The 22,927-nt window shown below is 39.1% G+C and overlaps 1 protein-coding gene across 3 annotated transcripts; it reads right to left on the reverse strand.

The window, feature by feature from the left end:
* Positions 1-7,066: 7,066 nt before the first annotated feature.
* ppef1 (protein phosphatase, EF-hand calcium binding domain 1) lies at positions 7,067-22,766 on the reverse strand. Of its 3 annotated transcripts, XM_026164233.1 has the most exons (19): positions 22,464-22,766; positions 22,046-22,200; positions 20,694-20,726; positions 16,146-16,273; positions 16,003-16,063; positions 14,446-14,609; positions 14,241-14,355; positions 13,754-13,800; positions 13,264-13,430; positions 13,117-13,153; positions 12,847-12,996; positions 10,768-10,919; positions 10,410-10,650; positions 10,120-10,305; positions 8,954-9,096; positions 8,688-8,794; positions 8,417-8,580; positions 7,923-8,007; positions 7,067-7,831 (listed from the first exon to the last, which is right to left on the reverse strand). In XM_026164233.1, exons 2-19 carry the CDS (start codon positions 22,098-22,100, stop codon positions 7,602-7,604), a joined length of 2,265 nt encoding a protein of 754 aa, XP_026020018.1. In that variant the 5' UTR covers positions 22,101-22,200; positions 22,464-22,766; the 3' UTR covers positions 7,067-7,601. The 3 variants fall into 3 exon arrangements, with proteins under 3 accessions (XP_026020018.1, XP_026020026.1, XP_026020033.1); XM_026164241.1 differs by lacking the exon at positions 20,694-20,726 and having other exon boundaries at positions 22,464-22,764; XM_026164248.1 differs by lacking the exons at positions 16,003-16,063; positions 16,146-16,273; positions 20,694-20,726 and having other exon boundaries at positions 22,464-22,763.
* Between the last annotated feature and the right edge of the window lie 161 nt (positions 22,767-22,927).

A 22,927-nucleotide genomic window follows, 5' to 3' on the forward strand; every position in this document is an offset into this window, starting at 1 on the left:
GTCCCATACACACCCATTATAAACTCTGAAACGGCTGAAAAAACATCATGAAACTTAAACTGGAACTGAAGAAAAAGTATAATAGATATTGAAAAGATAAATACAAGTTGAATAGTTGAATGTCTTGTCTTCGTTTTAAAGTTTGAATGGAGGCTCTATGTGAACGTATGTTGAAGTAGATACAGTTTAAAGAGGAGGAATTTGAATGAGAATTTGAAGGGTCTCTCCATTGAAATACATTATAAATTTTTGTTAAATAAAGTTGAATAAAATTAAAAATATAAATGTTAAAAATGAGAAAAATAGAAGCAGTCATGTCCAAAAGAATAGGAATCTAACGGTGTTTGAATGGTTTTTCTAAGTTGAACGGTTTTGAAGGAGATAGATTACAAAAAACGTACGGAATACAGAATAATAAATAAAATAGAATAAAGATTAGAAGAACAATACTGTGAATGCTTTTCAAGCATTCACACTAATAATAAAGATTCGAATAACAATACTGTGAATGCTTTTCAAGCATTCACACTAATAATAAAGATTAGAAGAACAATACTGTGAATGCTTTTCAAGCATTCACACTAATAATAAAGATTAGAAGAACAATACTGTGAATGCTTTTCAAGCATTCACACTAATAAAGATTAGAAGAACAATACTGTGAATGCTTTTCAAGCATTCACACTAATTAAAACTTATACTTAACAGCGCCTACCTGGTACAAAGAAAACAGCACACAGTCTTCATTAACAATCTGCAAAGCAACTGCAACATTCAGTTCTGTTAAAAAGAATTAGAACAATCACAATCTCATAGAGAAGCATTAGAGCTGAGTGAAAGTCAAAAAGCACCCGACTAGCTAACGAGTATTAGCTTAGCATGCTAACTAAAAATGCTACTCGTGAATAAAGTTACTACCCATGCATCAAAATGCCTGTAACTTTCGGGATACATGCTAGTACTGCTTACAATCAAAATACATGTTGACAATTACCACTATGAGGGTGTTTTCATTAATACAATTACAAAATTGACAACAGTATCGCTCACTAGCACCTACCACCAGCTTGGGAGTTTTTTTCCTTTGCTGAGGCATGCGCTGTGCAGCAATTTGGAACCTTAACAGTTGCAGTTGCTGTGTTTGTCCACCAGGTGGCTCCAACTATTCACAAAGCACATCAATTTTGAGGAAATTCATTAAGCTATTTTCTAACTCTGTTACACGTGCACTGTGGTCACGCCAGCATCGAATCCATCCAAGTTACATGGTTTATTAAAATAATCAAATTACAGCATTTACATTTATGTTAGACTACTTTTAATTAACTGCTTTATCCCACTTACAATGAAAATTTAAAAACATCTTGTTCATGACCTGTGTAGTATGTTAACACTATTAGAAGTAAAAATAACTTGAACTCCAACTTTGAAAACACAACTTTTTATTATTATTATTTTTTGCTCTGACTTGTATTATGAGTCTGTGGTCTAGGAGAGAGTCCTGTAACTCTCTTTCTGCAAAATACAGTATATAAAGACCAATGCTGGGCAATTAATTATATAGTTACTTCTTCAAAAAAGTAACTCAGTTTTGCAAACAACAAAGTTTTTTGCAGCTGTTTACCTAAAAATGCAGCCAAGGCGTTTTTTTAAAATAAACATTTCAAACTATTTACAGAACAATCAGCTGTTCTGCATCAAATCTGATGCCACACAAATCATTTGTGCCACTCCAAAAAATAATTTCTGTCCACTATCAGATAAAGGAGAACAACAGCCTGATACCTGCAGGCCTGACAACAGGAGATGTATCACTGCTGTAACACCTGTAACATTCAGTAGTCGCCTCATTGTTCTGACACACACAACAAAACTATTGACTACACTACACACTAACTACACAAGATTTGCGCTAAACATCGCAAATCTCTCACATCTCAAAACACCGCCCTCACTCCTAAAACTTCCCTGTCCCTAAACAACTAAATGCCATGTTGCCATATCATTTTTTGATTGGTTGACATGGTACATTTTTCGACCAATACGACAGGGTTGGGGATGTTTTGCTCACATAAGGGGAGTGCTTTCGAGCGTTTTCCTTATAAAACGCCGTTTTTACTGTTTCTTCCCACAGTAAATATAAACAATGATAGTATTCAGGAAGAAAACCAAACATTGCATATAATTTTATCATAACTCTGGTTTTACGTGGCCTATCAACACAACTGGTATAAAGTCCACACTTTTTCCGTCAGTTGTTCCGTCTGTCCTGCTCACATCTCCAATGGTTGTACACGTTGTCATTAACGTGGCTTCACTCCACATCTATGGAACGCCAGGACTGCCATAATGAATTAATTAAATACACCATTAAATAATTAATTAAATGTGGCAATAATTAATTAAAATTGGAATTAATTAATTAAATAAATAGTTATGACACATGTAATTAATTAATTATTGACACATTTAATTAATTATTTATGTATTTCACATTTTAATTAATTATTGACACATTTAATTAATTAATTATTGACACATTTAATTAATTATTTATGTATTTCACATTTTAATTAATTATTGACACATTTCATTAATTATTGACACATTTAATTAATTATTTAATGATATATTTATTTATTTCATTTTGGCAGTCCTGACGCCTGGCTCTCGTCATGAAATAATTTTATCTGTCAGCCTCACCCATCAAACTCAGGGGGCGGGGTTAACGCTGCCCATGCAGCTTCTCTAACATTTGATTGGTTGCCGTGCAAAGTAAGTCAAAACAGGTCGATCCTAGAAAATCGATTGCTTGTGTAGACTTGGGGCAGCCAGTTATCCCAGAATGCAGATCAAATCACAAGCAGCAATGGTGGTGGTGTAGTTTTAAAATACCCCGTTTTTCTGTCACCAGCTACACTTTTAACAGTGTTTTAGCCGCGAATGTCGCGACGTATGTCTGGTCAGGTTGTCAACATAGAACATGTTTGCAAAAGTGCTCAGATGTTTTCAGAGATTTCACTAGCTCTGCTAACAGTTAGCATGCAGAGTGCACCGAGGGGGTTACGTTAACCGGTTTGTTTACATATTCCACTCTCCGTGTTCCACATGTTGCATTCGCAGATTCTCATTTTCACCGAACGATCGTCTCTTTCCGCCTGGTCTTGTGTCTCTGTACTTCTGTAACATAAAGAACGAGCTGACATTTTTCTCACGAAACCAGCGATCAGCTCAACAGACCCTCAGTTTACCTGCATGCATCCTCCTCCTCATCTGTCAGCTGTTTAACACCTGCTGCTAATTCAAGAAACACGCCTAGTTACCTGGTGATAGTCACAGTTTAACTGGGCAGCCGGTGCTCGATATAACGCAATGTCAGCGCATTTTTCTGCACAAGATAAGTAAATATAGTGTTTTCCCCGAGCGCAGAGCTGCTGGAGCTCGTTTCCTTACAGAGCACTTTATAAGCGAACAGCTTTATCAGCGGCTGATGTCCAATCACCAGCACACAGCTTTCAAACCTCAGCTGAGTTTTAGCTCTCAGTGGTTAAACGCTGGACTTCATTCACTCAGGTTCTGTCTGTCGGGTCACGTTTACTTCGCTGTTTTATTTACAACTGAGCAAATCGGTTTGGCTGAGGTTAAAGTTACGTTTCATAACTGCATAGTTTCACAGACGTTTAATGGTTCACTGGCACATGTGTTAGACTGAACTATCATCTAAATATCATCTGTTTTTTAATAGTTATTCAACTGTATTCTAAGCACCAGCTGTCTGTTAGAATGTGATTTTTTCTCTCTCTCTGTTGGCAGAGGTATAAAAATGTGCAGGAAAATCTGACGTGCATGGCGAACTTCACCGACGATATTTAGGGAGGAATAAACACACATCAAACATAAATGAACCATTTGTCTGTCTCCATAATTGAGAGCATTTTCTCTTCTTATGTCAACTCTCTCTCTTTTTTTTTTCTCTTTTTTTTTGCTTTTTCGGTCATGTTATGTTTACCTGTCAAAGGCTTGTTACAAACTATGAAACACATCGTGCAGACTTCTGGATGTTAGAAGAAAACTAATACTGCTCATGAATGAGACTAAAGGCAGGAAGGTGTCCTTTAAAACTAAACATGTTAATAGGACCTCCCTGTTTATATCATAGTTTATGATATAGCACGTGTATTTCAGTAATAGCCTGCTGAGGCCACTATACGTGCTGGCCTCATATCAAATGTGAAGGCAGACTGAGTCTATGTTTGACGTTTTTTATATCTAATCTTCCTTTTCAAACATTTAAACAGCAGTGAGTCTGCAGCTGAGGGAATACAAACTCAAACTGTCGGAACAGGTTTGCTCGTTTCTTGGATTCATTTGGTGATTTATTAAATGTATAACTGTTATTCTAATCTGCTGCTGAGTCTCTTACACTTTTCTTTATGCTGTATATTTTCATGTCTCTGGAATAGTTGGCAGTTAGATAGTCAGCTGGGAAACTGTGTTAACTCATGGAGCTGAGGATATCGTGGATATGCTGACCTCGCTGCGTGGTGTACAGAGCGAGGTCAGCATGATTAATATTCACAATAAAAATATTAGCCGAACATCATGAAGTCTGTATGTGTTTCATAGTGTCGAACAACCTTTGTACAGTTAAAGCCAGCAGTTACTACATGACGGAAACACCAACGTTATCTCTTTTATGTGTTTATACACAGGTCACGCTGATTACTGAACAAAAACCCAAAGATCAGATGTTAAACAGATTTATTTGCTCTCTCTCCTCCTTAAACATGTTTTTAATGTTAGTTATAATTCAGAATTGGCGACTGAAACACGTAGGACACATAAGAACATCAGGAAATAAAACACCGATAAATATAACCTCAGTAAAAGAAGTCAGCGGGGGTTACTACAGCTGTGTACCGGGGCCTGCGCTTTGTCGGTGGGATTGCTTGCGAGGCGAGCGGGTCTATCCCACGCTTTGCCGTGAGACTGGGCAGACATCTCCGAAATCATCGAAACACTTTTGCAAAGAGGCTGTATCTTGACAAACCGACCAGACACATGAAGATTAAACCACTACATTCTCGGCTAAAAAAATAGTAAAACGGTATTTGGTAACACACAAACAGGGTTTTTCAAAGCTCAGTTCTGTTAGCTTCCACATGCCGGTTGTTGTGTGCTAGAAACAATGGCCACCAGGCCAAAGCAATGGTTTTGACTCGATCAGCGTTAACCCCGCCCCCTGAGTTTGATGGGTGAGGCTGACAGATAAAATTATTTCATGATGAGAGCCAGGCGTCAGGACTGCCAAAATGAAATAAATAAATATATCATTAAATAATTAATTAAATGTGTCAATAATTAATGAAATGTGTCAATAATTAATTAAAATGTGAAATACATAAATAATTAATGAAATGTGTCAATAATTAATTAATTAAATGTGTCAATAATTAATTAAAATGTGAAATACATAAATAATTAATTAAATGTGTCAATAATTAATTAATTACATGTGTCATAACTATTTATTTAATTAATTAATTCCAATTTTAATTAATTATTGCCACATTTAATTAATTATTTAATGGTGTATTTAATTAATTCATTATGGCAGTCCTGGCGTTCCATACACCACACAAACAAAACTGAAACGCAAATTGTTTAAAAATGTTCGTATCATAAATTTATAAGGTTGCTTTGGAGGAGCCCAGCCAAAAGTAGTCTGTTAATCAAACAAATAAGGACATTGTAGCCAGTAAAACAACTGTTTTTTTTTTCTTACTCTAACAGTATTGAAAAATGTCAGTCTTGAAGGTGAACAATGAGACCTGCTAATTTATTACAAGTGGACACTATTAAATCTGTCTTAATTTAAATTTGGGGTGTGGTACTAGCTCCTTTCAGCATTTCATTTTGTGACATAGCCAGGAGCCAGTGTCATTCCAGTGAGCATGAGTGAATAATTTAAACATGTAGGCAGTAACAATGTTCCAATCCCTCATAGAGACACAAACTACTCGCCCATCAGAGCTTCATGTTTTGTCCCAAATCCTTCCGGTATACTCAACATGCTCTCTTTTCAACTTTTTAGTTTTCTTGCTAAATATAATCTAAAGTGCTGCTGCACTGGTAAACCTTAAGACACTCGCAGGAAAACATTTCAAAGGTGACGTCAACAAGTTCACATCCATTTTCTATAAGTGACAGGGAGCAAGGTCAGGAATTAGAAGTAATATATTTCTGTGCATTCCCACCCACAGCCAAAACTCTCCAGTAAAGGTGCTTGTAATCTGTCCACTTTAATGCAGTAACACAAGTACCACAGTCAAGACATCTCGGTTCCTTTTATCTCCTGGTCCCTGGAGTATTATCAATCCAGTCAAATGTGTATTATTAATACATCAGTGGAGATTTGAAATCTCTGAGGCCTGCTCTAGAGTGACCATCAAGACTTTCTAATTAGTGTTGTGTGTTACTGAAAAATTTAGTATTGATACCACACCACATAAAAACAGCCAATAATGCCAATAACAAGATCTTTAACTTAGAAGAGAACCTTGTGTGGGGGAAGAACAGTGTGTTGTGATTCATGAGATGAATGATCATCATCAATTTGCAAATTCTGAAAACATTTTAGTGGGTTTTACTTTCAACAATAATTATTTAATATAACAAAACACATCTTTCAGCTTCTTGTGTATTTTGTTTTTGTTCTTTGGAGACCTGGAATGTAAATGCACCTCTCTCCAAAGCACTTAGGTACTTTAGAGGAATTTTAAATTGATGTAACAATCAACACAGAAAGGTTCAGACATTTTTCCATAGTGCATTCAGTGGGCTTATTTTACTTTGAAAATCCCAGGGACTTCTTCCTCTTTCTAAATGTATTTCTTGAGCACAGGGATTAAAGTTCAACAGCTGAACTTTCTATCAGCTATGAGCCAAACAGAGTTGAACATACACTCTGTCTTAGACACCTGTCCACACTCACACACACACAGATATTATTTTTATTTTGTTAAGTAAAAAAAAAAAAAAAAAGAAGCATCTTTTACACCAATACTTGTAAACCTACATTCAGTCAACTTTATTAGGTACAGCTGTACAATCGTTTTCAATCGCAGCATACTTTTCAATTTAATTTCTGTGGAAGAAAATGAATAAAAGTAAATCAAACAGTGCCTGAAGTACACAACGCCTCCAGAGCTTCTTCTGATTTTGTAGCTGATTTTTTTTAATCAGCTCACTGTAAAGGTTTTTAACTCTATTGTGCTGTTCTTTGAAATATTCATTTTACTACAGCCAGCAGTTGTTAAGACGTTTTTTTTTCTCCACAGTCAGCCCCTCTAAAAAGCTGGTGGTGCAATAAAAGACATAATAAAATTAGGGATATATCACTTTATTTAAATCAGCCTTAGATATCGGCATTCCCAGAGCCATACCCCTAACCCTAACCCACAAACCACAATTGAGAAATCTGCTAATGAATCATGACCTAATCACTTCCAGTGGTATTGTCTTCAAGTATTCTGAGATGTATATGCTGTCCTTTGTTATATCCTACAGTATCCTACATTGGTACTTCCACAGTTTAGTATTCAGCCTGTCCTCTTCTCTCCATCCATCTTTTCATGCAGTTGCTGATCTTTGCTGTCCAGTTTGTGTACCACTCTAAATGCCTCTAGGAACTCAGTGAAGTCTATACTGCCATCCTTATTAAAGTCAATACTCCGGGCCAGGTCATCAATGGCACTGTCGTCGATGGCAACTCCCAAGTGAGCACTAAAAAGACGCCAAGTTTGACGAAACTCCTCAATGGAAATCAGACCTACAGGTTAAAACAAACATCACTCACGTACAAGTCAGTTTTGGCTTATTTGAAACATTATCTCGAAAAAGATTTTTTGCTTTTCATTTACCTGAATGATCTTTGTCTATGATGTTGAATATTATCTCAATGTCTGTCCTGTATCTGAACAGAGTTTCAGCCAAATTTGGAGTGACCTGAAAGATAAAAAACAGGAGTCCTTCCAGCTGTGTTTAACAGCAGCAGTGCTGGGAATATGTACTGCGAAGCTAGAAGTAACTGTACCACTAGGGGCAAAATCCCTCCTCGCAGATACAAGTTCGACATTGTAGACAAAAGAACAGGATCAGGAGTAAAATGGACTCGTTTTAAAAGTGCAAATGAGAAAGAACTGCTATGTAAAAAAAAAATGCTGTGAAGAGCCTTTCGATAATCTGGATGTTTGTGACTGGAGTATTGTATAATAAGACAAAGGGATGTTTATATTAAGCGTATAACTTCAGATGAAAACAGTGACCTTTAAGGGTTTTCCTTCATCTCCTTTTCCCTTTAAGGTCATTTCTCGAGCGAATGTACGTGTTTCTTTTGTACCCCTTTGTTTCTGACCTGCGGCAGAGGAATGCCTGGTCCCATATCCTCGAAGCAGGACTGATACTCCAGGCTGCCATCTGGTGCCAGACGGGCTAAGTGTGGACGAAGCGTCCTCCACGGCAGGTCCAGTCTCAGTACAGACTCCAGAACCAGAGCCCACTCGCAGACTGACACACGACCTGAAGCAAGGCGTGTGCAAATGTAAAAACTCTCCATGTCAGCCTGGGAATCAAACCTGAATATTAAAACATGACATTTATAAGAAAATGGAGTGAGAAGAGAGCACCTGTGTTATTCTGGTCGTACTGCTGGAAGCCGGCCATCAGCTCGGAGCGGTGAGCGAACAGCTTCTCCTTTAAGGCTCTGAGAGCAGAGCCCTCAGCGGCTCGCACTCTGCAGACACAAACGTTAACCTAGACCAACCTTTCTTACACATTTAATAGAATTATATAATTATGCACAAGATTTTGTCATGATTAGTTTCAGTGCTACTACTCTGAGCATTGCTTCATCGCCCCCACAGTACACAGACACACCAGACACCCGTGTTACCTCTGTGTCAGAGTAAGTTTGCGAGTAGTCCGGCTGACTTGGTACTGGTAGAAGCGGGGCACCAGCTCTCGCCCCAGTTTGACATAGGCTCCTCGGTTGCTTCCCTCCTCGTAATAATTGGACGCAGAGAAGATGGTGATCACCTACAATATGGAAATAGACTCAACAAGGCAAAACCTTTAGACAGTGAACAACATTTTTTAGAATTTTTCAGAATTTCTTTTTTAATTTATTGGAATTTCAATGTACTTTTTGAAATTATAATGTAATTATATTTACCTACAAATACCTAAAGGTAGGCACACTAGAATAAGAGGTAACAAGTCAGTGCTTCAGAGGAAATTACTATACTGTAAGCAAATGTAAGTACTGTTAAATTTATCTGAAAAACAAACAATATTTCCTCATCTTACATTGTAAATATGTTGTATTTTTCATGGTGTTGGCGGTATTATGAAGTGGATTAATCTCGTCTTGTTACATCTTTACTCAGTATTCATAATGTTGATGCTCATGATGAATGCTTTATTATTCAACTGTCCTTTTACTTTTCCAATATAAATGAAATGACTGTTCCGCCTTAACGACTTACAAGGAAAACTCTCAGGCCTACGTGACCTTATGATGGAGCCAGAGTTAAGCCACTCCATAACACGGCTGGTTCCCCTAAATTGTACAATGTAAGATGGGAAAATATTGTTTGTTTTTCAGCAAAATTAAAGAAATGATGCAGTACAACATTACTTTAGAAGTACTTAAAATAACATACAGTGTAATTTATATCTCCTTTCCTGTACTATATCTAGAATTTAGGCACTACTAAAATTACTTATGCACTACTTAAATGTAATTACATTGTAATTATTGCTTTAATATAAAATACCTTATGTTATACAAAGTTTAAAGTTCCTCATGCGCTATTTAAAATTACTTAGACATTCATTATAATTATTTAAAGAGTACTTATATTTGCTTAGAGTATAATTATTTCTTTAATTTGTGTAAAAATATTACTTATTATCCTCTTACCCGAGGGTACCTACACTTAACTGTAATTGTAATTGCAGTGAAATTCCATTTAATTACAGGGGAATTAAGCCCTTAGTCTTGGCCGTATTTTAAAGTGTTAGTGACACATTTAAATGAAATGATTGCACCTTGTGTACCTTTCCACTGTGACAGAACTCGTATCCTTCTTGTTTGCACTCATGTGAGCGGATGAGCAGCTGGAGTCCGTGTTGGAGCAGTAGTCTCTGGGTGACGTCAGGGCCAAAGTAGCAGCCTCCACCTCTAAAGGTGTTGGGACTGCAGCCATCTTGGATTTTAGGGTCACTCCACAATATATCCACTATCTGCTCCAGAGTAAAGCAGATAAAAGTGTTGACCAAGACAAAGAAGGAGCTCATCAAATGAGTGGATTATTAAACAGTGTTAATGTGTTCTCTGCTCCTCTCACCTGCTTCCATTCCTGCTCATGCTGCGAAGGTGACGGGAGGGGAACGGAGGACAGGGAGTCCAGGAAAGGCACTTGGAGGACATTAACAGAGTAAGGCATGCAAGGAGAAGATGGAAAAGCATGCGGGGAGAGGCAGGATGGGGTTCGAGGAGAGCAGAGTGAAGAGGATGACGAGGAAGACGAGGAGGAGGAAGAGGTGGAGGCGGCGCTGTCTTGTCTGCTGAGCCTGCATCGCTTCTTCCTAGAGAAAAAACAAACGGCGGTAGAAAAGAGGCCCTGTAGCTGTTAACAGGAGCTAACTGCACACGGACCTTACTACATAAAAACACATGTAAGTGTCTGTGGGCTGCGGTCACACCTCGTGTTGGATGTCCTTTGGTTCTTGTTTTGACTGCGACTGCTGCTGGGACGAGAGCTGTCTGTGGATCTCGTTCTTTTGGTCTGTCTGCAGGACTGACTGATGTCCAGGTGCTCCAAACTGCACCTGGGAAATCTCAGGGCTGATTTCACCTACAAGAGGAAGGAATGGGAGGTAGCAGTGAGGTGGAAACATCGTGCTGACAAACAGCAAAACGTGAAGACAGAAAAGGTATACACACATCTTTAGTGCAGTGCTTAGCAAGTACTAAAGGAGTATTTTAATGTAAAAAATAAACAAATAAATCAATAAAATCCACCTTAATGATAACTTTCATACATATTAAAGCATTCTCTGAAATACCTGTGATGACCATTCATGCTCTGTGCTTTCTGCATTTTAAGAGAATAAATGCAATAATTTATTCAAATACAATTTTATTTTTGTGTCATTTTCTTTCAAAACCAAGAGTCCATCATTCAAAATAATAAAAATAAATAAATAAATAATAATAAAACAATAAAATAGCATAGGTACAGGACAGAGTGTTGAAGGTTGCCATATTAAAAGCATTTAAACATCTTTTAGCATTTGTCTGAGACACGCCAGAAGAAAAGCTCTGTGAAACTGAAACTTAGTGAACGTCACCTGAGCATCAAACAGTGAAGCAAAGTCAAACTACTCTGTATGGGTCCTGCAAAATAAGGTGAACCCTCACAATTTGTTTCTCTTAATCCCTGTGCATGAATTTCCTACTTTTGTAACCCTTCTGCTGGAAACCTGGCCTCCGGTTTGCTGCTTCATTATTCAGCTAATCCTACCGTGAAACACTGCAATGTCACAGAAACCTTCAAAATTTGTCAGGATAAATATTTTGTTTTTTTATAAAGCAGGAGTCCATTAATCGGACTTGGAGTAGCAATCTTGAATGCAGATTGATACCATAATAAAAGCCCACAAACTGGGGTTAAAGTGGGCTGGAAGTGTCTGGAAAGGCATTGAGGCACTTTAGATTAATGAGCAATTAAATGGCCTTGCTTACACCATCAACACAACCTGTTTTACCTCTCATCTCTGTGATGTGTTTAAGGTGCAGATGTGAATAAAGTTTGTTCATGATGGCCTAATTCAGAATCGAATCAGCGCTATAGAGGAGGAGTGAGCATAAACAGAGTAATCATGCAGGGAATTTCAAATGCAACTTTTCAAACAGTTTAACAAACACACAAACAGGTGAACTTCACAATGATGCTGTATGTTGGACTGCAAAGCACACTTTGCTTTTGTTTTCAGTGTTTGGTTTCATCAAGGACACCAGATTTATGGTGCTGATTAGATTCACTCACCAAATTCCACTTTTTTTAACTTCTACTTTTTACCAGCTTTATGTTGTCTAGGGGTTGGAAATCAGCCAACCAGCTCACAAACATCTGCTTAGATCTTAATGAATTCAGTTGGCTAAATCCACATGGAGCAGTGAATATTGGAACAGTAGCAGAGGCCAGCTGATTATAGGTAGCATACAAATAAAATTTAACTAGAGCTTATGTGACTGATATCTAACATACATATCACACACAGAATCACACTACTCAGGGTTTAGCATCTTGCTTAAGGATGCTTTGGCACACAGACCGGAGGAGTCCGGGATCGATCCGCTACCTTTCCAGTGTGTAAAAGTCCCATTTCACCACCTGAGCCACAGCCACCCCTACTGAGAAGTAGGGAAAGTGATGCCTTTCCCCACACCGCACTCCGACACCCAACCTTAGGGTCTCCCCACCTGCCAAATCCCATTTTAACCCCTATTCACACAGTAGCAGACCTAGAAAGAAGCTACTCTAATAACTTTTCAATAACTGAGCCTTGCAGCTGTTACCGAGAAGCTGCTGAACCAACTCTACAACATGTCTCGATATGCGTCTCAGGAATCTGACTCCTGTTGCCGGATAAAACTACAAACCACTTTTTTCCACGCTGCACACAGCTACATTGTTGTGTGGTGGGTATGAGTGTGTCAGCATGTAAAAAGTTGTTTTTTCTGACCCCTGGTGGCCAAAGCTGATTGATTCCGCTGACCTTGTGTCTCTCTATGGAGCTCAGGAAGTCTAAGTCAGTCTGGTCTGAAATCCCTCCGTGAACGATCAGAATCTTTCCGTCTATAACTGTTGCGATGGGCAGGAGGCTGAAAACATCCTGAAACAGCTGAAGGATCTCACGGCCATGAGTCTGCAAACAGGCGAGAACAGTAATTTAAAATAACAATCAGCTGTGACAGTCACCAAGCTGCAAAGTGCTTACTGAGTTGTGGACATAAAATCAGACTGACGGCATGTATTTGGACTTTACCTTGTACTTCTGCATGACTTCCTTTGTGAACCCGTATCTGAAAAAAGAAAACCACAAACCTTTAAACCACTATTACGCTATTCTCCTGGTGTTCGTGGTGAACCTAGACAGGTAAATATTTTTCACTTCACCCTTTTCTAAACTTGCCTGAGGTTCATTATGTGGTCTTCATGGTTTCCTCGGTTCAGGTGCATGTAGTCTGGGTAAAGCAAAAGGAAGGCAAACAGCAGGATAACCACTTCAACTGACTTTTTTCCACGGTCCACAAAGTCCCCATTAAACACGTACAGTGTCTCTGCAGAGGGAAGGCCATTCTGAGAAAAACCAAAACATGAAAACAGTCAGACCTTCAGCTTTTACTTATTTAACCATCTGAGGTTTGTTGTCATAGAAAACCCCCCTGCAATGACCCTACAGTCTAAAAAATGACTGATGCGTGTCAGTTAGTTGTTCTTTGCTCTCTGACGGGCAGAAGAATTTATTAAAAAATAAAAATTACATATAGTGACTGCTTAGGATTTAACTGCAGAGGGTTCAGTCTTTTATTTATAAAAAAATCTACATGAAATCTGATATTGCTATGAGGTAGATGATGCACAAATGATGCCTAAGAAAGCTGTTGTACGGGCAGCCTTACCTTATAAAATATAAGTAGTAAGTCATCAAGTCGCCCGTGCAGATCACCTGTACCAAAAGAAAAAAGTCACTGCAATCAAGAAACTGAAGTCCTGTTGCTTTATGGGTTTACAGAAGCGGACTAAAACTCCCTAATCATAAGGATTGCTCCACCTCAGCCTTATGAGTGTGTGTTTTTTCATTTTTGTTACTCAAGTATTCTTGAGTTTAATGACATGCAAAGGTAGGAGGAGGAAAGCTGTGCAAGAGGAGTCAAGTGGCTGATCAGTGTGCAAATAAGTAGGACTTACCTTGCTGCCAGTAAGATACAATCAACTGTTTTTAAACAACCACAAGGCACCATCTCTCATTTAAAAACTACAGAGATCATTTATTTGGTCTGCGCAGTGTAGCATATGCTACAATGAGATTAAAATATATATTTTTTAATTTTTTTTATGGTCCTGAAAATTTTGAACCTTAAATTAACAAGAGACACTGAGACCCACCACATATAGTGATCTCTTTGTAGTAGGATGTCGACAAGTGAACTATATTTGGCATCTGTTTGAGGAGCTTTTTGGTCTCATACAGCAGCTGGAGAACATATCTGGCATGGAGAGTCTGTGTGGAAAAAAGCAGTGAGCACTCCAAATCTAAACCACCAGACAATCAGATGTTTAAGAGACAAAGTGAAAGGCTCATATTTGGTACCTGCTGATCCTTAAACGCACTCAGGAGCGCATTTGTATCAGCGACGGAGAGAGGAAATGATAGTCTAGGTCCGGTGTAGGACTCTGGAACATGGATCAGGTTGTAGCAGGTTTCTCTGTCTAACCATGGGTCCACCACTGGATCCAGCAGCTGGGAGATCAAGTCTGAAACGCAATTTACATATCATATAATTTATTTAAAATGAAAGCTAGATGTCCACAAACATGAAATCTTATCTTTGTCAAGAAAAAAAATGAGTAAATGGTATATATCTTGTACCTTTTCCTCTATCCTCACCTTTACATCCTTTAAATCCAAAACAGGAATGCACAATATTTGGTTATATGAAAAAATTATATAACAGCTTAAAAAACCTCAGCTATCAATCCTGGTAAATCCACTGTTGTTAATGCCAGCTCACGAGAGATGATGGCTTAGCTGATGCCCTTCTAAGCACCCCAGTGCAAACTGTTTTCTAGGTGGCGCTTTTTAACCTGCTTTAACACGACTATAGGTGCAGCACATCTGCAAGCTGCTTTGCAACCCACCCACCACACAGCTCTTCTTTTTCTGACTTAATCAATGATAAGCTTATCATCAATAATTTCTATTTTGTCTGTACTGGGAGTGTATTGTTGCTTTTCCCCCTCTCTCTTGTAGTCTTAAACTACAAAAATCTCATATACAGGTGCTATACTATACTAAATATTCTTCTCATATTTGAGACCTCACTGAAGTTTCAAATATAAGAACAAATCCCAACAGCCTTTAAATTATGCAAACAAGCAGTGCTGGGACAGATGTCTACCCAGAGGCCCATGTCCCTCTCCTATTGTGTTATTTCCTCTATAGTGTCCCTGACAAACAAATATAAAAACACAGATCCTGTACGTAGTAAACAGAGACAGCAGAGTCTGGCCTCTTTGCATCCCTTATGTAGACTTAACGTAAAACCCATGAAGAGGATGTTCAGGAGATGATGAGCAAAAAAAGGGTTTCCCTGAGGATTAGCTTGTCAATGAAACATTATGCTTTTGAGCTGGAAGAGCGGGTCAATACACACTTAAGCCACAGCTGTTTCAGTGCACCACACCGACACATTGGCCTCCACATTCACAGTAGTTGCTAAGCAACAGGGTATACGCAATGGGTTTCCTCATCTAGATCAAAATATCTAAAGTACAGTGGCATAACAAACAAAATGGTGTTAATTTAAACAATAGGGGTGTTGGAAAAGTTAAAAAGAACAATCATTAAACACCAACTGATAAGAAAACGAATGTTTCTTAAAATTAGGCACATTTATTTAGCTGCTACAGTGTGATAAGTTTGTCGTTTCTGCATACATTAAAACCCAGTGAGATCCTGTCTACATAGCAGGACTAGGAAATTATATTTTATTTCAAAAGGAAGCAAACATTACTTCAGCAGTTCCAAATATTATAGGCAAAAATCTAAGTTTTAGACATGCAAAATAATAATAATAATGATAATAATGATAATAATAATAATAATACACCCTTTTACGCTGTAGATATGAGAATTCTCTCCCCTAACCTGGCCCATTCCCATTCAGCTGAGTGAAGTTGTCCAGCATGAAAGTGAAGAAACTAGAGAGCTGAAAAACCAAAAAGAAACGCATGTTTAAGCTTTATGATACTTCTGAAATTTGCAAAATAGATGCCTGTAGTGAGAGACACCTGCAGCTGGTCTTGTTCCCCGGCGTATTCAATAGACTGAAAAATGTTCCAAGTGTACCTGCGTCTCATCTCAAGACGGGCCATGTAGCGCCGGTACCATCGCTGGATCAAAACAGCTGCCTTCATAGCTGCAACAAAATGTTGTATTTTTTATTTACAGGCTAAGCATGTGAGAAAATACCAGCCACTCTATTAGGTACACCTGTTCAACTGCTCATTAACACAAATATCTAATCAACCAATCAAATAGCAGCAACTTAGTGCATTTAGGTCAAGATGACCTGATGAAGTTCAAACTGAGCATCAGAATAGAGAAGAAAGGTGATGTAAGTAACATCCTATGGTTGTTGGTGACAGACGGGCTGGTTTGAGTATTTAAGAAACTGCTGATCTCTGGGTGATGCCAGAACTCAGAGGACAATGGCCAGACTGCTTTGAGCTGATAGGATGGCAACAGTAACTCAAATAACCACTGGTTACAATCGAAGTATGGAGAAGAGCATCTCTGAAATAGACAGGCTACAGGTGGCATTCCTGTCAGTTAGGAACAGGAAACTGAGGCTACAATTCAAGGATCACAAAAATTGTATGATAGCAACATGCTACATGCTGAAACATTCAAATTGTAGGGCTAAAATTTGTACCCTTGTGATGGCTGCTTCCAGGAAGACAGCGCACCATACCAAAATGCTCAAATCCCAGCTCCCTTGGGATGTGGTGGAACAGAAATGTCACATCATGGATGTGTAGCAGATGAATCTGCAGGTACTGTGTGATGCTATCATCTCAGTATGGATCAAATCTCTGAGCAATGTTTCCAGCACCTTGTTAAATCTATGGCATGAAGAACTAAGGCAGTTCTGAGGGCAAAAGGCGTACCTAATAAAGTGCCCAGTGAGTGTGTGTAGTAGCAAACAAAGATGAAAACAGATGAAAATGAAAACGTCTTTTTTAGCTGTCTCCATCTCACCCCATCCCTAGCATCGTCCTCCGTCACACCAACCCTCTGGATGTCCTCCTTCACTACATACATGACCCTTCTGTGGTCTTCCTCTTTCCTACTGCCTGGCAACTCCATACTCAACTTTATCCAATATATCCACCATCCCTCCTATGAACATGTCTGAACTATCTCATCCTCACCTCTAACCTTGTCTCTACTCAACCTGAGCTGTCCCTCTGATGTACTCATTTCTAATCTTGTCACTCTTAATAAAAATTCTAGCATCTTCAACTTTGCCATGTCCAGTTCCACCTCCTGTCATTTTGTCAGCACCACCGTCTCCAAACCATACATCATAGCAGGCCACAAATCACTCCTGACATTGTGCGCTGTCCATTGCTTTGCTTAAATCATATAAAAAGCAGATTTATAAGCATGTCTCTGAAATATATAGCAGTTATGTGTTCACAGCTTAAAGAGTACTAATCTTTGATTATTGTTAAACCAGAGGGCATACAAGGTTTCCACATTTATAATTTAGGATGCTGAATAGCAAACACTTTGTCAACCCAGAGTTTTAAAGTTTCGACATTGTCGCGTGAATCAAACGTACCATTTTTAATACACTCCAATAACCTGTGTGGGACATTCATGTGTTCCCTTAATGTTTAAAGGGTCACAACAGAAGATGGATTTGCACCTTTGATTCGGCAAAGATTTCACACAGGATGACCTTCCTGATGCAACACTACCATTTATCCAGGATTAATTATCCTAAAGCTTATTAACATCAGGTTTGGTTAAGGATTTATCATACACCAGCAATCAGGTTGAGCTATTTGCAAAAGTCTTTATTGCATATTCAGCTCCACGCAAAAGACCTCCACTACTTTGTGATAGTGATTTAAATAAAATAGTTGCAGACCGCTGCCTCTCTCAACTCACTCGTTTCATTCCCCAGTTACAAATAAAGCTTTGTTCACTAAATAATTTACATGCAAATGTAAAAAGCACACACAAATGGAAAAACACTGACTGCTGACCCGCTAACCTCTAAGCAGTTGAAGTACAGTCTCTATATTTGCCATGGTATCCATTCACCTGTTGTAGCCATGCCGCAACTCAGATGCCAGAAAACATCTGCTGCAGTCTAAAATTGTAACGGGTGCATGTGTCAGTGAAGAAAGCAACACGTGTCTAAACACCATGTCAGCCTGACTTCACCGATTTGTATATCGCTGGGGGCTGGGCCATATTATACCGTTCACGGTAATACCGGTATAATGTTAGGCAACGATAGGAAAATGAAATATTGCGATAGAATGGGAGTAAAACGCGCATGCGCAGTGCCTTTGTTTTCATACGCACATGGCCGATTGTTGAGTGAAACAGATGAACCAGAATTGGTTTGTAAAAATGGTGCAACTTCAGTGATGTGGAACTGGTTTGGTGTTTGTCCGTCAGATACACGACAAAGCACATTTTTTTGCAGAACATGCAAGCGGCCGTTGTTATTGTCATATTTGTCGGACTAAGATGCTCTTAAATCTGGGAGTAATCTGGGTCCTAAACTCCATAAGTTTCAGGTCAAACAACACTGCAGCATCACTTAGAGTTAAAAACTGTCTAAATTCTTTCATCTTTAATAAAACGATCAGCATTGCTGCTTTACCAGGTGTAACTATAAAGTTTAACTTCCAGGCATCCATGAAAACAAAAGTTATTACATTTAACGGAGTTAGAAGTTAGCAGGAAGCTAGCGGAAGTTAGCTCGCTAGTTTCGCTAGTTACCTAAGCATGATATAGCATGTTCTGACGGAGAGATTTCTGAAAAAAATCAAACGTGCAGCTCTGCTATCACTTCCAACATAAATGAAGACAGGAAACTAAACAGCATTGACGTTTGTAGGGTTACTGAAGTTGGGCTAGCTGGTATATAATGATGTGCTACGTGATCGCTAGCGACACAGCTATGTTAGCATAACATAAACAGTGAAGCTGGAGGACGAACACTAACACTTTTCCACTTATAAAAGTTAACGTGAAGGTTCTTCATGGTTACAAACAAATGCAATCGCATGGCAGGATGCTGTAAACGGACCAAACTTCAGTCAGGAGAACAACTGAGATAATCCATCCACAATACGAGGTTAGTCATTAATATACTGCAACAACATGGGAATAGAGCAGCTGCCAGAGAATTCAACATTAATGAATCAATGGTACAGAAGTGGAGGAAGCAAGAAGAATGAGTTTAATAAAGTTTGATTTATCTGACTGCTTTGTTTCGCTTAATGTGCCTTATAATCCCGTGCACCTTATGGTCCGAAAAATACGTACTGCACACTGCAGTTTAATGTTGCAAAGCACCTCTTTTTAACTTCAGTGGATATTATACATGGTTATGCTCAGGATATGTCAGCCCATTTCTACTGGAAATGCCTTTTGGTTAAACTTTCAGCAAGGAATTTGCATTTGCACTGTTACATTTTTATAAAGCTTTAATGTACATAAAAACCAGTTTCTTGTTTAAGTGAAAATAAATGGAAGGTTGTCTTTTTGCGCTAGTAATGTTGTGGAGTTGTATTTTGTCTCGCATCAATTATATCGTCGGTTATATCGTTATCGCAAATTTTCAAATATATATCGTGATAAATATTTTTGGCCATATCGCCCTGCTCTAGCTCCCACAGTTGATTTCTTCACACCAAGCTGCTTGCCTATTGTAGATTCACTCTTCCCAGTCTGGTGCAGGTCTACAATACTTTTCCTGGTGTCCTTCGAGAGCTCTTTGGTCTTGGCCATGGCGGAGTTTGGAGTCTGACTGTTTGAGGCTGTGGACAGGTGTCTTTTATACAGATGATGAGTTCAAACAGGTGCCATTCATACAGGTAACGAGTGGGGGGACAGAAAAGCTTCTTACAGAAGACGTTACAGGTCTGTGAGAGCCAGAGATTTTCCTTGTTTGAGGTGACCAAATACTTATTTTCCACCCTAATTTACGAATAAATTCTTTACAAATCCTACCATGTGGATTCATGGATTTTTTTTTTTCACATTCTGTCTCTCACAGTTGAAGTGTACCTCTGGTGCAAATTACTGACCTCTGTCATCATTTTAAGTGGGGGAACTTGCACAATCGGTGGCTGACTAAATACTTTTTTGCCCCACTGTAATCCTACCCCTACCTTGAACCCTTGTGCCACTCCTACTCCACATCTCACTGTCCTTCCTACACCACCCTAACATACTTCTCTGCCTCTCCTTACTTCCTCATACAGTCCCTCTCTAGATCCACAAAGAGAAAGTGAAGCTCCTTCTGACCTCCCCATACATCTCCACCAGCACACTCAAAGCAAACATCCCATTTGTAGCGCTCACTCATAGCATGAAACCATACTACTGCTTCAACAACTCATACCTCAGATGCCTATGACTCTTTAGCTGTTATTTACCCATTGTTTTCTTTTTAGTTCTACAGAACTCCACAGGCCACAGGAATCCTCCGTTACTCTTGCAAAATGTAAAAATGCAGACAGACAAGCACACAAACACAGATGCCACATAAGTAAAAGCCTGGCAGTTAAGGATGAGCGGGGTCTTACTCAGAGCCGGGCTGGGAGTCTTAACTGGTTCATCTGCATGAAGGGAAAACTACAATTCAGCGAGAAAACGTGAAACGTGTAATTGAATAAAACTGTGTGCAAATGAGCATATACAGACACACTCACGGTATGAGAAATAACAAGACACAAGGGAGGTCGTGTGCAACAGTGGGATTGGGAAAACTAAGCAAATTAAACAAGCTTCTGGGAGCAGCAGCACTCATTAAAGAGAAGAAAAGACAGACTGCAAAGGAGGGAAAGGATCATCTGTCAAAATCAGAGGCACATTTACTGCAGCAAAAAAATAGCTATCATCACCTTGCTGCAGCAGAACAGGTTAGCAACTTACTAAAGCATAGTAGTAGCAGTACTAGCATTACAAAATGCCTTTGCATAAACACAAGCACTCAGTAACAACTGGAGTACACCCTGCAATTTAGGTGAACTGACTGCAGTCATTTTTAATAAGGAGCAACTGTATGTGCCTGATGTGTAATCCTTTATTACACTATCCTGTACTCGAGTAAGGGGAAATAAAAGTCTCTGTAAGGGCCCAGAAACAGTAGAGGTGGGTGGATCCATTAAAAGAAAAAAAATCGATATCATCACTGGTATCGGTATTGGTACAAGCACGATGGGATCGATACTTTGCTTCAATCTTCTTTGTTCAGTATGTAGCTCACTGAATTATGTTAATCATTTGCTAAGTCGCTGCTTTTCCCTACATAAGCTCTTTATAAGTTAAAAGTATTAGTATTGGTAACATTGGCAGTGTTTACTTAGTATTGGATCTATACCAAAATTTGCAGTATTACACAGCACGAATAAATATGCTGTTTAACATCACATGAGCTTTGCTTTCCAATTAGTGTTTAACACCTATGGGGTGTTTTGTGTGTGTGTGACGTCTTTGCATGTGGGTTTTTCCCACCTTTCACAGGAGGAACAAATCTCTCTGGGGATAGTATTGGGTGGCTGTGGCTCAGGTGGTAGAGCAGATCAGCTACTGATTAGAAGGTTGGTGGTTCGATCCTTGGCTCCCCCAGTCTGCATGCCAAATATCCTTGGGCAAGATACTAACCCCAAGTTGCCCTCCGATGCCTTCATCGGAGTATGAATATAGTTTAGATGATTAGTTTAGTATGAATGTAGCACTTGAGTTTAGAAGTGCTTGTATGAGTGGGTGTGAATGGGTGAATGAGGCATGTTGTATAGAGCGCTTTGAGTACTCCGGGAGAGTAGAAAAGCGCTATATAAGAATCAGTCCATTTACAGTATATTTTTGAGGGGGCGGGCAATAAAAATCCCAATGTCCGGTGTACTCCAGCATTAAACCATCTACACATGCTTACCCTGCTCCAGTGTTTCCCCTTGCTTTTCTGTGGCGACAGAGGTGCCACATCCCATGATGGCTAACAGAGAGGGTCCAGAAGGGCTCACATTAGCCGCTTCTTCCAAAGCTGTTTGGTGGCATTTGGTGACACTGATTGATATGAGAACGTGCTCCCTTTATAGAGACACATCGTTAAAGCAGTACTCGATTATCACGTTGCCTTCAATGTATTCAAACAGTGCAGGATTGGCTTCAACTTACAAAAATAAAACAATACAAAAAAGCGACAGTAGGAATTATCCTGCTAGTTAATCGAGTCAAATCATACCAAAATAAAATAAAAACGCTGCTCATTGTCTTACTGCGCGTTACCTTTTAGGACAGCATCGTATTCCAACGAGGTGTTTGTTTGGCAAAAATCATCAGTTCAAACCTACCTGTAGCTCTTATCCGCGCGACAGGGTCATGCAGTTCATTCATACCAATAATAATAAAATACGGTTGCGCTCTAAATTTCCTTAATAGCTTATGAAATCGATTCGAGCGTAAAAACAGGTCGATATGAGGACTGGAGCGTTTCCGGAGCAGCTCTACATGCAACAGGAGCTACTGGTGCAGGAGGAGAGCTCACAGAAGAGGCGGAGGCATCAGGTGGAGTGAAACCTCAACCCGGGAGGGGCCGGTGTTTGACGAGTGGGAAGTCTCGTTTTTCCTTTGACAGCGTTTTAAGTTTTCAGATGCAGTTTAATTAGCTTGTTAACCAAGTATGATAAGAAAACAGTGTGTATTCTAACTTCTGTCCTCCTGAAAACAAACATGCATTTACTCAAAATAGTCTGGTTTTCATCCTAGTTATGACAAGAGAGCCTTTATTTGGGGGCAGCCTGGAAAAATCCCCCCC

The sequence above is a fragment of the Astatotilapia calliptera genome, chromosome 1 (genome assembly GCF_900246225.1).
Source record: "Astatotilapia calliptera chromosome 1, fAstCal1.2, whole genome shotgun sequence".
Classification (NCBI taxonomy): Eukaryota; Metazoa; Chordata; class Actinopteri; order Cichliformes; family Cichlidae; genus Astatotilapia; species Astatotilapia calliptera.

Coding starts and splice junctions, on each gene's coding strand:
- ppef1 (XM_026164233.1), bottom strand. CDS start 22,100: ATGGGATGTGGCACCTCTGTCGCCACAGAAAAGCAAGGGGAAACACTG. Junction 10,306..10,409: donor ATGAGCAGGAATGGAAGCAG/GTGAGAGGAGCA, acceptor ACTCTGGAGCAG/ATAGTGGATATATTGTGGAG. Junction 8,008..8,416: donor CAGGCATTCCTCTGCCGCAG/GTCAGAAACAAA, acceptor TTTATCTTTCAG/GTCACTCCAAATTTGGCTGA.